The following is a 16,288-nucleotide window of genomic DNA, read 5'->3' on the forward strand; positions in this document are numbered from 1 at the left end:
TATTGCTGCTGAAGTGGCATTTCCAACACTCACCTGATATAGCGGCACTACATAAAAACATAAAATAAACAAACATTTTGTTTGTCAAACTTAAAACATGATGGAATCTACGATTATTTGCTTTGCCCACTGTATTAATGCAAGCCAGGCTTTGAGATGTCCTTTTCCTTGCGGTACTGGTAACCCCCTCCCCTTCCCCCCCCCCTCCTCCTCAAACCCCCCCACCCCACACCCCCGCCCTCCACACCTTTTAATGCTAGGCAAATTCAGAGGTACTAAACGTCAAACTTGTTCAAATAGAACTTAAGTATTTAACGTTTTTTAAACAAGTGCAATTTTTGTTTATTGTGGAACCGACGATTAGGAGCATCCTTTATTCCTCTCCACTGAAAACATGCAGACGTTGTTTTGTCTTGCTGTCCCTTGGCTGTGACAGGCATGAGCTCGATGGTCTGATGACGGGGCTTGGAAGGGCTGACACAAGTAAATTTGGTGAACCATCGCCTCTAGGGACTTGCTACTTGTCTCTGTATCTTGGCGTTGTTCTCAGCTGTTTTACCGAGGCTACTATTATTGAATAAGAAATGCAAGGCCTCAAACGGAACTATTAGTGTACTGTGATGTTGTCTTTATGTAAGGGTACAGTGTGTGAGAATAATACAGACTTCTGCCTTATGGTGAGAGCACAGACTTTTGACTATTTCTTAATTTCATCCTGTCAGCATATCTTGGACACCAAGATAAGATATTCAGACAAGAAAATGAAGATGTGAACTGCCTCCGAATGGGCATAGAGGATAAGATCAAGGCTTCCTTGATGAGCCACTTTTATTAGTGGCAATATGCCTAGCCAAATCAACAATTGCAAACATGATATATCTCAGAACTGAAGGGAACTTAAAAGGTAGGAATGCAGTATGTACAAACCATGAAACAAACTGTGTAACAGCTGCAGATGCAAGCAGAAGAAGACTACGAAAGTGACATACTGAAAGCAAGTCCGGGATATGCTGGAAACTGGAAAGGATCGCTACATAAAACCAGCAAGCTAGCATCACTCACTGCTACTCATCCCCATGTCGCCTCTACTTGGAACCACTACCCAGACAGTACAGCGCAGCTCAATGACAAGCATATACAACTGGTGCCGCCCCATAGATTCTGTGCAGTTTATTCACTGTATAATGAAAAATACTGCAGAGAGAGACACGTTTCTAGTCAAGGTTGCAACTAGCACAGCAGCATCAGTAAAGTCAGATTAGCTCAACAGTTCAATTTACAATGTTAAAACACATAGTCACTAAGAACAGTAGATGGCTGACCTGCATACGAATACGTTGGGGAAATCTGCAGTGGGTAGTGCTGAATTTTGCCAACATTCTGTTCATCACTCTCCGTTGTCACCTCTACAACTTGGCAAACATCTGGAGGGTTCGTCACAATCATTTGTTCCTCCATGTGTTCACTGCCTACAACTTGATCAGAAAAACACATCAATTCAATACCTCCTCATCATCTCCCCCATGTGTACTGTTGTAGACAAGCTTGCAATGGAAACTGATCAACAAACAGGGCTCATGCACAGTTTGAAATTCTTTGGTATACCAATTATAAAACACATTTACAAAAGTGAACAAGTTACTCCTAATTGCTTTACTTTCCAAAGTTCATTCGCATTAGTTGTAGGTTGCTATTGGCACAGCACCAAATAGTAAACATGGAATACTCATACAGCCAGTGTGAGGAAAGAAGTCTGAAACTATTGCTGTATGCGTTTATGAAACTTGTGAAATGCAAGACATGAAGACATGGGTGTGCAAGAAGTGGATGGGGAGATGATTCAAGATCACATTCACAATCAAGAGCAGAGAGTCCTTAGTAGCTGAGAGGAGAAAGGTAACGCTCACCCTTGCTGGCTGATTAGCTGCAACTTGGAATACATGTGGATAGATGCATAATCAGATTCTTACTGAAATGCAGGAGAGATGGGGTAAGCTAATGTTCTGGAGGATATTGTCCCATATTCCGACAGCATAAACCTCTACAGTTTGCAGTTCTTTATTGTCAATCTCTGGATTTATTATTTATGTTATTAGTAAATCTTTTTTTCCCCCTATAGACCTCATGGCACTGCAACAGTCACAATTTCACTGCATGTTGCCCAAAAGCATGGCCTCCTGCTCTTACATAAAAAAAAAAAAATATATATCTATATATATATATCTATATATATATATATATATATATATATATATCTATATATATCTATATATATATATATATATATATATATATTCACTGAAAAAAACATGGGTTTCAGGGGCGTTATAGTTAGCTGGACTTTTCACTCGTACAAAACCATTGAAATTCCCCCATTATAGTTAGTTCAGCTAACTATAACTCGCGCGCCCGCAATGCACTGCTGATGACGTCACATATTACATCACTCATGACATGGTCAGTGACATCACTCATGACATCACTGATGACATCTCAAATGACATCACTGATGACATCATCCAGTGAATGTGTGTTTTTATGAAAATTACATAGGTTTTATATATGTATATCTCATGGTCGATGGAAGAATAAGTGGGTATATAGGTGTCTAAATGGATGATTTGTTTTTGAAAATTTGATTGTATAACTGACTGATTAAGTGTATCTTAGGAAATACATGGCTTAGTGAGTAATGTTTAAATATGTAAATATCTGTATCAGTCTCTCACTTTGTGTATAAGTGGCTGCATGGGTTGGTGAGTAGCTACATGAGTGTCTATATAGGTTATTAGTTGGTTTTTTGAGTATCAGTATGAGTGTCTGAGTGTCTGTATGGTTCGGTGGGGGGTATTACGTAGTGCATAGGTGCATGAATGAGTGACTCACGGTTTGTATGTGTTGAAGACAGCATGTGTGCAGAACTGTATGGGTGGATGAGTGTGTGCATGGGTGTGTTAGTGAGTGAATAACTGTCTCAATAGTGTCTTTATGAGTAACTACATATGTTTTAAACTAGTATATGTGACTATTGGTGTTTATAAGTGAGTATATGTGAGAGTGAGAGATTGAAAGAGTTCCTGTATGAATAAGTATGTGTTTCTATCAGTGATTGTTTAAAAGACTACGTATGTGTAAGTTTCTGTAGAAGTAAGTGTGGTGGTGTGTGTATAACTGTATATGAAAGTAAATGGATGTTTGATTCTTTATTAGCATGAGTGACTATGTGTGTGAGTAACTCTATGGATGAGTGGCGCTGTGTAACAGGATGTATAGGTGTATGAGTACATATGATGAGTGAGTACATGTATGAGTGACTGTATAGGACTGTTGGTGAATGAGTGGATGTGTATGTGGATCTTAGAATTACTGAATAGGTTGTTGTAACTGATATTGGTATGACCATTGTTTTGAAAATTTTAGTTTCTATTTTTGAATGTGTGTATCAAAGGTTATATTAGGGGGAGAGGAGGTCTGCCACTCTATCACAAGGATGATGTCATCAGTGATGTCATTTGAGATGTCATCAGTGATGTCATGAGTGATGTAATATGTGACGTCATCAGCAGTGCATTGCGGGCGCGCGAGTTATAGTTAGCTGAACTAACTATAACGGGGGAATTTCAATGGTTTTGTACGAGTGAAAAGTCCAGCTAACTAGAATGCACCTGAAACCTATGGTTTTTTCAGTGAATTTCAAAGGTTTTTTAAATGCTAATTTCTAACTATGCCTACAGAGATAGGACATGTGAAGAAAGAAGAAAAAACGCACAGAAAGAAACAAGAATTTACAATGCAATGGTCTCGGCAATATTATAGGTAGAGCTATTGGTATTGCTCATTTTTTTTATTAGATGGGTATAATGGCATCCAGTACCCCACAACTTCAAGCGTTTTGTGGAGGGGCGCCCTCGCAGCGCACACAAGAGGTGAACAAATGAACGACATCCCCATGGGGTAGACACCGGGGCAGCTACTGGAAGTCTGCAGGCCGGGGAAAGGGTAACTGGGGGAAACGAAGGGGACAGAAAGAGAAAAAAAAGGCACAGAATCACAGGGACAGCAAAGGGGACAGGAGAAAAAAGGCACAGATTCACGGGGGCAGCGAAGGGGACAGAAGGAGAAAAAAGGCACAGAATCACAGGGGCAGCGAAGGGGACAGGAGAAAAAAGGCACAGAATCACGGGGGCAGCGAAGGGGACAGCAGGAGAAAAAAGGCACAATATTTACATTACACATTCGGGCACGGGGAGATTAAAAGTTGCAATGTCCGCAGCTAAGAAGCCCCGATCTTGTCTATTGTGCCTTAGAAATGAGAGACGAGTCACGGTTTTGTCACCAGTACTTAGTGCGTTAATGAAACACGAGTCCAGGGAACCATGGTTTCCACAGGAGCAAACACAGATGCTGCCGGGGCAGTGATTATCGGGCTCGGGCAGGAGGGGCGGGCCAAGCTGCATACATTACGGCTCTGATGGGCAAAGGTGTGCAATTCCCTTTGTGGGTCATGGCAAATCTTTTTAGGGACCTGAACGTTGAGGCCACAGCCCAGAGACTCCTTGCACCTGTTCCTCTGACTCCTGCGCCCTCCGCACCAATGGCGCCCACTTAGCATTCCGCTCAGGGGAGACTCATTTACATTGTGAAGGTATTGGAGCGCTTTACATGCGCGCCGGTTACGTTGCACATTCAGGCACGAGGGGATTAAGTGATTTACCCAGGATCACAAGACGTGGACGCGACCCAGAGGGTCGAACTCTGGTTTCCAGACAATACTTACAGAAAAGAAACAACTTACAGAGTCACGAGTAAGACCAAAACACCCACACCGCCGCCTTTCTCCGAGGCGAAGCAGTAATGCCTCGGAGAAACGCAGCAGCGGTTTCAGATTCGGGGGCGTGTTTCTTTTTCTCTCCTCTTGCCATTGGCTGGAGGAGAGAAAAACACGCCTAAAAAAGGCAATATCCACAACAGGGCAAACCTCGCCTCTGCTGCCGGTACAAAGAACACTTACTGCGTAAAGATGTGTGGCAAATATAACCATCTATATATCTTCTATCAGACATAATGGTGGGTCAATCTGGCTTAGAACATCTCCTAAAGTTGTTTGGAAAGTCAAGGGCGCCCACGTGAGAGACGCTGCATGGGGGTGACATCAAACGCTGGGAATTATGAGAAGTGTAGCCAGAAACTCTGCCTGCCTAGCGCGATTAGTGAAACCGTGGATTTACAGAAGTTATGTTGCACCGAAAAAGGCTAATTCCATGACGGGAAAGGGTATCGCGGTTATAAAAGGATGTACTTCATAAAGAAATAGTCTTCTTACTGGAGATGTTTTACATGCAATTCGTAAATCTTTAGAATTAGAAACTAGGCAGCAGACATAGCATCATATTTTTAAATACAATGTTTCCCTACCCATTATATACTGTATTGTTCATTACTGGATTGTTGAGTAAAAAAAAAACAAAAAAACGGAATCTTTGTGTGGTTTTAGGTTATATACAGATATACAGATAACATTACATGGGTAAGCTTTATTGAACATTTGCCAGTTGCTTCAAAGATCATATTTCACAAAAAAGAGGTCAAACTGTCAATTTATTTCCGGGATATTTCCATAAACAAATGAAGTTAAATGGGTAACATAAGATTTCTTTATTTCAGTGCTGGGGAAGAAGCTATGACTGAGTGCGGCTCTCAGAATAATAATGTGCACACCTGACCAGCTCACTCGTGCAGGCTCATCCTTGATGCACGCATCTATCACTGAATCCTCCCAAGTGAGTGAAAATAAACATCGAGAATCCAGAACCCTGTCTACAAACAAGCTCCACCGTCCCAGATCGACTTTATATTCTCTTGTGAAATATGTCTTCTTTGGGGCGTGGCCAGGCCGCCGACCAAGACAGCCATTCCGCAATATAAGGCAAATCGCCATCCTCAAAGCAGTATCCTGCCTGTGGAGGTGACTCAGCAATAAGGCGAAAGTGTTGGGCGAAGTATCGCTGATGCGGAGGCAGCAGTAACAGCCACGCCGCGTGCGCAGTGGCTGAGCCTCCTCCAGACATGGGCCACGGATGGCTGGTGTCGGGCTTGGTGCGCGGCCCTGCTGCGTGGCTGGGGTTGTGCGCCCTGGCAGCTCGTGGGAGGCAGCCCTCCTCGGGCGACCAGTATCGGAGCCAGTTCTCTGTGGGTAGGCGCAACTCCAGGGAAGAACAACCGGAGGGAGGAGCCCAGGGCCCTGAACAATCGGACGGGAGAGGACGACGGTACCAAGCTGTTAGCCAGCCCGTGGTGCTCCCGGAGGCCCCACTGTGACAGGGGCTTAGAGTGAGCCTGGGGGCCGGCCGGCTGTGCGCTACGGTTCTTAGGGGTCCTGGGGCCTGCCTCCTTGCATGACGCCAACCCTCTACATCACTCCTTGTCGACTGCATCGGGCCCGAGCATCAGCGGTTTAGCAGGGGTGACGATGGCAGACACACGGGGTGCAAATATGGGCGAGCTGCGGTGCCAGGCCTGCTCGCTGACCGCATACCCCGCTTGCCTTCTGGCATCAGACCGAGTAAACCACTACAGGAACGTACCGGGACTGCCGGAAGAACTGGGGGAGGGGGGGGGGGCGTGCGTCTCCCCCCTCCTCAAGTACAGAGACAAATAGCGAACACTGCAGGCACGGGTATGGCCCAGTCCATCCTGCCCCAATAGAAGAGATCCAACGCCATCTGTGCGAGTCTAGATTACCCGCTTGCCTGTTAAAAACCTGGTGCAATTTAGGGGTCCCCTCAAGAGAAAGGGAAGACCTGTTGTAACCTCGAGAAGGCACCACTATACGTGATCCACACAGATGACCGTCCCTGTCTGATTCAGCGACTGTGGCGGAAGAGCAACGGGCCTATATTGGGGGGAGGGGGGGCCTGATCAGCGGCACGGCCTCCGCTCGTACCAGAACTGCATGCAACACCACTGTAGGCCGGGCAATGGTCCGTGGAGACCACACGCAGTGAAGACTGCAATTTGAAAAACCCAAAGTCACCGAAAACAAGCACACCGCCGCCTTTCTCCGAGGCGAAGCAGAAATGCCTCGGAGAAACGCAGCGGCGGTTTCAGATTCGGGGGCGTGTTTCTTTTTCTCTCCTCTTGCCATTGGCTGGAGGAGAGAAAAACACGCCTAAAAAAGGGCGTGGCTAAAAAGTGGAAAGAAGAGCACGGAACACGCCCCCGAATCTGAAAAAGACGGAGCCTATTTGGAGGGACGGCTCTCTCCTCCAATGGCTGGCCTCCGTTTAGGAAGCCAGCCAATGGAGGAGAGCCAAAAAGAGAGGCGGGCTAAATAGCCACTCTAAGAAACATTAAATCTCCGGACTTCCGGTTCTGCCTTCGGCAGACCGGATGGTCCCTCGACCTAAAAAAGAAATGCAGAAAGAAGCAACAGAAGTCCTCAAAGACGAAGAAAAGTGCAGGAAGAAGGATAACGTGCAGAAAGAACAAACAGAAGAGCAGAAAGAAGCCTTGTTGCAAAATCATCCTGTACCCTCAACTTTTTCAGACGGATACTGGTGGTAACTGAGTCTGACTAACCAGTCCTAGAGCCAGTGCTATGTTAAAAGACACTTCGAATACAGTGAAAACACCTACATACACTAGGGAACACTATGCGTTGGGGTCCCTCTGTGATCAGCATGACCTCCTCTGTAAGCCCCTAGTATATAATAGGGCAGGGGATTAAAACTACCTCTTAAAACGCGCCACAGGGCGTGTTTGCACACGTCACCTCAGGCCCCGTCCCCTCACTTCCCCACTGTGTAAACACGCCCTGTGGCCGTTTTAAGTTGGGAGATTAAGTCCCCTTGAGTCCTGAGGGTCCCTAGGGTCCAACTAGCCCACTAGGTACCTCCAGTAAGCGCCATTGCAGAGAGGTGTAAAAAGGGGCACGGCCTGCACCACCTCTCTGCAACACAGAGCAGTGGCGCTTACTGGAAGCACCTGGTGGGCTAGTTGGCCCCCAGGGTCCCTCAGGATTGAAAGGGAATTATTTCCCCAACTTAAAACGCGCCACAGGGCGTGTTTGCACACGTCACCTCAGGCCCCGTCCCCTCCCTTCACCACTGTGTAAACGCGCCCTGTGGCCGTTCTAAGTTGAGAGATTAAGTCCCCTTGAATCCTAAGGGTCCCTAGGGTCAAACTAGCCCACTAGGTACCTCCAGTAAGCGCCACAGAGCTGCGTTGCATAGAGGTGTGAACAAGGGGCGTGGCCTCAGAACACCTGTCTGCAACGCAGCTCCCTGGCGCATACTAGAGATACCTGTTGGGCTAGTTGGCCCTCAGGGACCCTCAGTATTGAAGGGGAATTAATTCCCCAACTTACAACTGGCCAGGGGGCGCGTTTGCAGAGTGATGCAAGCAGGGGGCATGGCCTCCGGCGCGATGCCGGTCTTTTATTTACTTTATTTTTTTAAGAAGGAGGGCTGTGTGGCCCCCCTTCTTTTTCTAATTTACTGGCCCTGGGGACCCCATCTCCCAGGGCCTGCACCCTCATTTTTTTAGTTGAAAAAAATTAATTTGGCCAACCCCCGGGTCATGGCCTTTTTTTTTTTTTTTATTCTTTAGGAGGGGGCTGCGTTGCCCCCCTCCTCAGGCCACTTATGGCCCCAGGGACCCCATCCCCCGGGGCCGGCCTTTGTTTTTTATTATTTTTAAAAAAATATATATTTATAGAAACACCTAGGACATGCTGGACAAACCGTACGTACCTATCACCATGACGATTTGCGTGATATTCATTAAAAGGCGACTATGCATAGAATGAATCCACATGGAATGTATTTACACCGCTAGTGAAGCTCTGACGTGTCTGACGCCCTACCGTGCCTAATCCCGGCGCCCCCGCTGGTGGGTACTCTCCAAGTAGACACTCTTGTTGTTTATTTATACAAACATGGGTAGCTATTGACGGGCACATTTAATATACACGCACACCAAGCCATTCAAAGGGGATTCGACAAAAAAAAAAAAAAAAAAAATCGACCAAACTATGCAAGAAACCCCCCTCACGCTTAATAAAATACAAATCCACCGCCGGATGTGTAATACTTTTTATTTTACTCTCTGGAAAGGAGACAAACCTCACTTGAGAGTCACAGCGTGCTCCTGGCTGAGCCCAATGCTGTGTTACACCCACCAGTGCCCACCGAGCGCCTCACACCTGTTGTATTCCACCAGCTAGCGCGTATGCTATGACACTCTCTAGCCCATGTGCACTGTAACACCACCCCGTGAATATGTCATGCCACACTTGTCTTTGCACGGGTTATATTGCCCCATCTAACGTGCCTTCCTCGATGCCTATGTTATAACGCACAGCGCTATGCCATACATATTACAATCTGAGATCCATATCTTTGTCACAGTGCATATGCAACGTTACACTCCCCAGCACATATTTTATATTACAACTTTAGAGACTAGTTAGGTTACACAACACTGCCCTGTGCATATTACACTCCAAGGCGCATATCGCATAGCACGTGCTAGTGCCTGTGCTATCTCGCGCTCTCCAATGAATCTGTCATTGCGCACAATGTATTGCATATTATATTTCACGCCCGGTTCATCTTATATCACACTTTTTGGTGCATAGTTTATACCATATACTATATCTAGTTTTCATTTTCAATCGTGCTCGCAGGACTATGTTCTATATAACACTGCGTCCACCTACCCTTTTCACGGGCATTACATTTTGCGATGGGGGGTGGTGGGTCAGGGGGTGTTTCTGCCAAGTGAGCCTGGAGTCACAGTCGCAAACGTCCTCTTCTTCCTGAATAAAAGTGAGATTATGCTGCATACTTGTTCATATTTTAAGTAGTTCGCACAGACACACATTTTAAAAACAATAAAGTTCCTAATACCCACCTTCCCTGAACAGTTAGCTTGCTGCCCCAACCACCTCCTTCCTATCCTCTGTTGTCTGAATCCATGGACTAGCCTCCTCCCTCCTGCCATGCATGGTCTGATGTGCTGCCACTGCCCTCCATTTAGCATGATGTACAGTCCACTCCTCCTGCCCTACATTGCCCAATTCTATGGCCCATCATTGACCTCCTGCTTAGCCTCTGTGCTTAGCTTGCTGCCCCTATTCTCCTTCCCCCTGCCCTCCAATGTCTTTGTGTATGCCCCTGCTCCATCCTTTTTGCCCACCATGTTCCATGGGCCTGCCACTCCTATCTACTCTGAGTGTGCTGTTGAGCTGCCACTCCCCTCCCACCTGCCTAGCATTGTCAGATGACTGTAACCTGTCCCTGCCACCCTGCCTGTCCACATGCCATGCCCCTATCCCCTTCCTACTGTCCTCCATGGTCCATTTTACTGCCACACCCTTCTGCCCTCCCTGGTCTGTTGTGCTGCAACTGCTCCTCCTGCCTGCCCCGCGCGGTCTGTTGTGAGGCCCCTTCCCCTGAACTCTCTTGTCTGTGCCCAGATCCTGACCCTCCCTTCTATCCTCCATGGTCCTTTGTGCATGCCCCTGCACCCTCCTTCTTGCCCATCATAGCCATTGTGCTGCCACTAACCCTCCCGCTTGCCATGCATGGTCTTCTGTGCTGCCATTGCTCCTCCCACCTTCCCTGTGTGGTCAGCTAGCTGCCCCTGACCCCCTCCCACCTTCCCTCCATGGTCTGTGTGTATGCCATCATAGTCTCATTGTTGCTCTCCATGGTGTGTCTTGTTTCTAGTGCCCATCCTGCCTGACCTCCATGGTCATCTTGCTGCTCCTGCCCTGCCCCCTTGCCCCCAGCCCTCTGTTTCCATGTGCAGACCCCTATTCCCTCTCTCCTGGCTCGTCTGTTCCATTGTAATGCCCCTGATCCGTCCCTCATGCCCTTTATGGTCTGTTATGCTGCAGCTTTCTCTCCTGTCTGTCCATTATGGTCAGCTAGCTACCATTGCCTCTTTCCCCTCTGTTCTCTGTTGTCCATGTGCATGGTCCTGTCCCCTCCCTATTGCTTTCTATGGATTGTTGTGCTGCACTCCCATCCCGCATGCGCTGTGTGGTGTATTGTACTGATGCAAACCCTGATGCCTGCCCTGTAGGGTCAGTTTGGTGCACCTCTCCATGTCCCTCCTGTCCTCTGTTATCCGAGTCCATGTCCCTACCCCAATTCCTCCTGCCTACCATGATCCAATGTACCATACTTGCGAACATTTTGAACTTGGTAAGAGGGAGATTTTGAAAACAACTGGGGTATTGATTTTCCCCTTTCAGTTACATTGAAAAAGAAGAGATTGTAGACAGGAGACAGATCAAATAAAGCCCATTTGAACTTAAAAACATTGGACGTTTCCAGGCTGAAACGGGTCTGTTGGCATGTATGGTTGTACTACCACTTTCTTCTGCCCACAATGGTCTATTATATTGCCACAGCCTCTCTTGCCAGTCCTGTATTGTTGGTTTGTTGCCCCTGCCCCCCTTTCCACTGCCCTCCATAGTCTGTTGTGCTGCCACTGCCCTTCCTGCCCGCCCAGTGTTGTCAAATTGTTGCCTATGCACTCTCCTACCTGCCTTCAATTTTTCAGAGTCCGTGCCCCTGGCCTCTGCCTCTCAACAGTATCCCAATGAACAACTAGATTGCTAACATTCTATATTTATTACAAAAGTGTGGAACGCCTGACGTCATCTTGATGTAATCAAATCTGTAATACCTAGAGTATTTCCTTTAGAAATTACATATATGAGAGGGTCTTATTTGCATCACAATTATGGTTAGTGCTCTAAAAAACTAAAATGAGGACATATTTTCTGAATTTTCAAATAGCGACAAAGAACTTTTAAATTATTTGTAATCTTTATGTTTTTTTATCCAGTTGACCACTTGATTAAATGTTGCACCTAGGGTAGAGGATGTGGTGTTACTTCCAGAGCTGCAGACTTTGCAACTGGGGAACCAGGTTGGAGTTTCTACTTCAGCTCAACATTCTGTGATTCTGGTCAAATCACTTAATCTCCCCATGTCTACAACCAAAATGAATTTGATCTTGTGTGATGTAACCAATGCTCATGTAAAGCACTCCAATACCCGACAAGTCTGCACTATATAAAACTGCAAATACACAAAAAATAAGTGTTTTGCACACTTCTGTCATTGGGCTACATCTGGGTGATATTTGTGCTGCATTTGGGCTCTTTCGTCTCTGGTGGCCATCTTGGGAGATTTATTTGTAATGAAGTTTCCTAATTTCCTCATTTACTGCAGTCTCCTCAGTAGGAAATGCTTTCAGTTTTTTACTTTGATTCCATCAAGAAGGTATTCAGATATGTCACACATTTGCCATAAATTCTGAATGTTAGCACTCTAATTGCTCATTAGATCACTGTAGTAAAGCTACTGCTCACCAGGGAAGTCTGCTGCTGGTATTCAAAGTGCATGTTTCAGTCTGCATGTCAGAATTTTTTTATGAAATAGAAGAGGATTTGAGAAGTCAAAATGTGCCTTGATTTTTCTTTCTGCAGCACTAATCATAATTTCTATGGCAAAATGAACCCCCTCGTTGTGTTCCTTTGTAAATTAAATGTTTTAAGTGTTACCACTTTATTCCAATCAAGATGGATTCAGGTGTGCCATACGTTTGTCATAAGTAGGACTGTTAGCGCTCTAGTTGTTATTTAGAACACTCTGGGAAGCTGCAGTAGAACACAAAGGAATCAACTGCCAGTCTCTGCCCTTGTTGGATGTACATGTTTTACTGAGAATGTCAGACTTCATTCTCACATGACTGAGAAAGATAATGTGAATTTACAGAAAATATGCTCTCAGTTTAGCTTATAGATCACCTTCCAAACCTCTGTGGGAAAAGCATGAGAAAATAGTTTTCTCTCAAACATGATTCATGATATCACAGCAGAAGGCTTTTTCACATGGTAAAATCACCTTAGAACACACCACAATTCCTAAAATGAGCATGGTACCATCAAGAAATGATTTATAATGTAACTAAAGTCTTAAAACCTTCTATTAACTGCAATGCTTTTTAATGAGTTGCTATTATGTATATTGGTCCCAAGTTGGCTGCCAACACTTCTTGGATGAAGTGCTGACAGCCAATCAGATCTCACGATGAGATGTGTGGTTAGGCTCCACCCAGATATATATGCGATTTTACTTTTGATTTTCTCAGGAACTACTGAACGGATTTACACCATTTAAGCAAAAGGCACATGTCTGAACTGAGGACTACCTCTTTGCCAAATTTGGTGTAATTCCGTTCAGCACTTCGGGCTGTAGCTGCGTCAACAGGTCTTATTGGAAAATGCATGGGGAAAACGCGTTTTGGGACCCCCCTTTTTTCTCGGCCCCCGCTTGACGAATCACCGTTAAATTTTCAGGATAGGAGCGGACCGGAGCTGGCCAAAAGTTTGGAAACTTTCGCGAAGATTCATCAATCGACGCCAACGTTATTCCAAATAGAATGTTGCGGATTTCCTATGGAAAATAGGCCCTAACTATAACTACCTACTGGCGACTGCCAGTAGGTAATATAGTTGAACATATATATCTGCATATTTTTTACATGATACGTCAGGCGTTTGTTAGACGATTGATGTCATTGGAGATTCAAGGTTATTATTTGTTTACATTGCGTAATTTGCACGTTAGTTGCGTATTTTGCACAATGTCTTGCACTTATGCTGGAATTTGCACACTTGCTTTTATATGGAGCATGTATCAAGATATATATAACTCATACAGAAAATGACTTTGGGGATTCAACATGATTGCCTTATTAACGGCATATATTGTGCAATTCATAAATTCATGTTGTTCAATACGTAGAGAGGAATATAACTCTGCGTAAACTGCATGAGAAATATATTGGCAAGACAAGTTGGGCATCTTATTTGAACAAACATATACACATGTATTCAGTTTATAACCATGCATAAAGATTATAGTTTTAAACAATGATCTGATCTATATAAAGTCGCATAGAAAAAAGCCTCACATCACAAATGTTTCTTCACTGTTTATCATCACGTGGTGTAGCAGCAAAAAAAGAGTGAAAAAATGAGTGTATATAACTGTAATGACGTACCGCTATCTCGCTATGTGATCAAGGGCACTTGATGCCCGAAACGCGTCATGTGAGGAGTGAGAAATACATCTTCCTGTCATTTTCAAGCTTCCCTGGTGGTCGTTTTTTTTTCTATGTTCGCCGAAAGGAAGTGCTGGAAAGAGTTGTTTTTTGACACAGACACACAGTTGGGGGGGGGGGGGGGAGCCTGTTGGTTTTGCTCGTGTGGCCGTGTCTACATATACAAACAGCCTACAATTAACATTTTTTTAACTTTAGACATTGCTTCAAAGCCACTGAAAGAGCCCCAGTACCAAGGTCATGTCATATTTACCCTGACTTTTTTGATTAGCATGGCAGCCATTTTCTGCCCGCTTTATCAGTGCTAGACTACAGGTTTTGGCAGACCACAGTACAGATCATGTGTTCTGTGGGGTGAGATGTTGCATTTATTCTGTCAAGTAGTGAGGGAGAAGAGTAGCACACTTTGTTTATTCTTTACATGAGGTGCAGCACGTTTTGAACATGATGTGAACTTGACCTTGTAGCCGGTTTAACTGTTAAGGTTGGCAATGTATTTTTCTTTGGCAGTTTTATATAGCACAAACATGGCTTAAAGGTATTGGAGCGCTTTACATGAGCACCAGTTACATTATACAAGGACCCTTTTTTTGCAGGTGGGGGCGGGGGGTAGATTACCCAAAATCTCGAGCCGACGTCGAGACTCAAACCTGGTTCCTTAGCTCAAAAGTCGGCAGCTCTGGCCGTTACACCACATCTTGTGATTCCTACAGTCCTGATGACGCAGACAGCAGTACCAATGATGCTTTTCATTTGTTCTAAACAAATCTGGGCAACGTGATAACCCATTCAGATGGGAGAAGATCAAGGCTTTCATAGGTCTCAAATCTCCTCAAGGAGTTATGGTGCGACTGCGCACAACAGAGTTGATATCCTACTGCCTTGTGTTTGCTTTGAGATATGAGGTTAACAAGGATTGGGTTGAGTCAATGATGAAGCCAAGGCATGACCTTCTTCTCCTTTTGCATCTGACTAGCCCACATTATTTGCATTCACTAACTGGGGAGAGAGTTATTTTAAAAAAAAGCTTTTCTCCTTTTTGGGAATCCCAACATCACAGCGAGTACGTCTGTAAAGGTACACAACCAGGGCCGGACTGGGAACTGAAATCAGCCCTGGCAAAATTTGGCAGACCAGCCCCCGTCAAATTTGTCAGACCAGCCCCCGTCCAGGGCGTAGCGAGCGTGCGCAGCGAGCCCGACCGCTAATAGGGGGGTTTGGGGGGGTTCTCCCCCCAAGAAAATTTTAGAAAACAACCGACCAAAATGGTGAATTTTACAGCACATTTTTCATTACATATTCAATTGTATCAACTTTCAAACCACAGTAAATAGTAGATGATGACCTTCAAGAGCACCAGGTTACCCACCCAGTCATATGTACCCATAGACATTCTTTCAGAGAGCACCAAAAATAGGCACGAGTAGTAAATCAGAGAGAAATAAAAGTGAGACCAGCCCCCACATGGTGTGTAGCGAGCAAGCGCAGTGAGCAACCACTACTAGGGGGAGTTTGGGGGGTTGAACTTGTCCCCCCTCCCCATGAAAATTTGGGAGACAGAAAGGCCAAAACAAAGCATTTTTCAACACATTTTACATTACATACTAGATTGTATTAACTTTTAAAGCATAGTAAATGATTACCTAATTCAGCCTCGCCTATACCGGGACACATCAAATTTAAAAGCATATGCCAAACTATTTAAATACTCTGCATACTGCACCCTGCCTTATGGAAAGGGCTTGCGCTAGTGGTGACATCCTGCTGACATATGTAGTAAAAGGGCATATTTTTAGGCCTGGCAAAAGGTTCCTTTTGCCAGGTCAAAATGGCAGTTTTACAACTGCACAGGCAGACTGCAATGACAGGCCCTGGCCTTGACACATGTTTGAATAGGCTACTTATGTAGGTGGCACAATAAGTGTTGCAGACCCACTAGCAGCATTTAATTTACAGTCCCTGGGTACATGTAGTACCACATTTTTAGGGACTTACAAGTAAATTAAATTTGCCAGTTTGACCATGTTTAAAGGAAAGAGCACAAGCACTTCAGCACTGGTTAGCGCTGGTAAAGTGCACTGAGCCCTAAGAGCCAACAAAAATGGCTTTTGATGTAATAAAGCAGAATAAAACCTGCATTTAA

The 16,288-nt window shown here is 45.1% G+C and overlaps 1 protein-coding gene across 2 annotated transcripts in view; it reads right to left on the reverse strand.

Moving 5' to 3' along the window:
• IRF2 (interferon regulatory factor 2) overlaps positions 1-16,288 on the reverse strand; it is a 348,737-nt gene that overhangs the window by 61,460 nt on the left and 270,989 nt on the right. For both annotated transcript variants that reach the window (XM_085641901.1, XM_085641900.1), the window contains exon 7: positions 1,323-1,475. In XM_085641901.1, coding sequence (XP_085498027.1) covers positions 1,323-1,475 — 153 coding nt within the window. The remainder of the gene's footprint in view (positions 1-1,322; positions 1,476-16,288) is intronic.

This window comes from Triturus cristatus, chromosome 2_2, assembly GCF_964204655.1.
Source record: "Triturus cristatus chromosome 2_2, aTriCri1.1, whole genome shotgun sequence".
Classification (NCBI taxonomy): domain Eukaryota; kingdom Metazoa; phylum Chordata; class Amphibia; order Caudata; family Salamandridae; genus Triturus; species Triturus cristatus.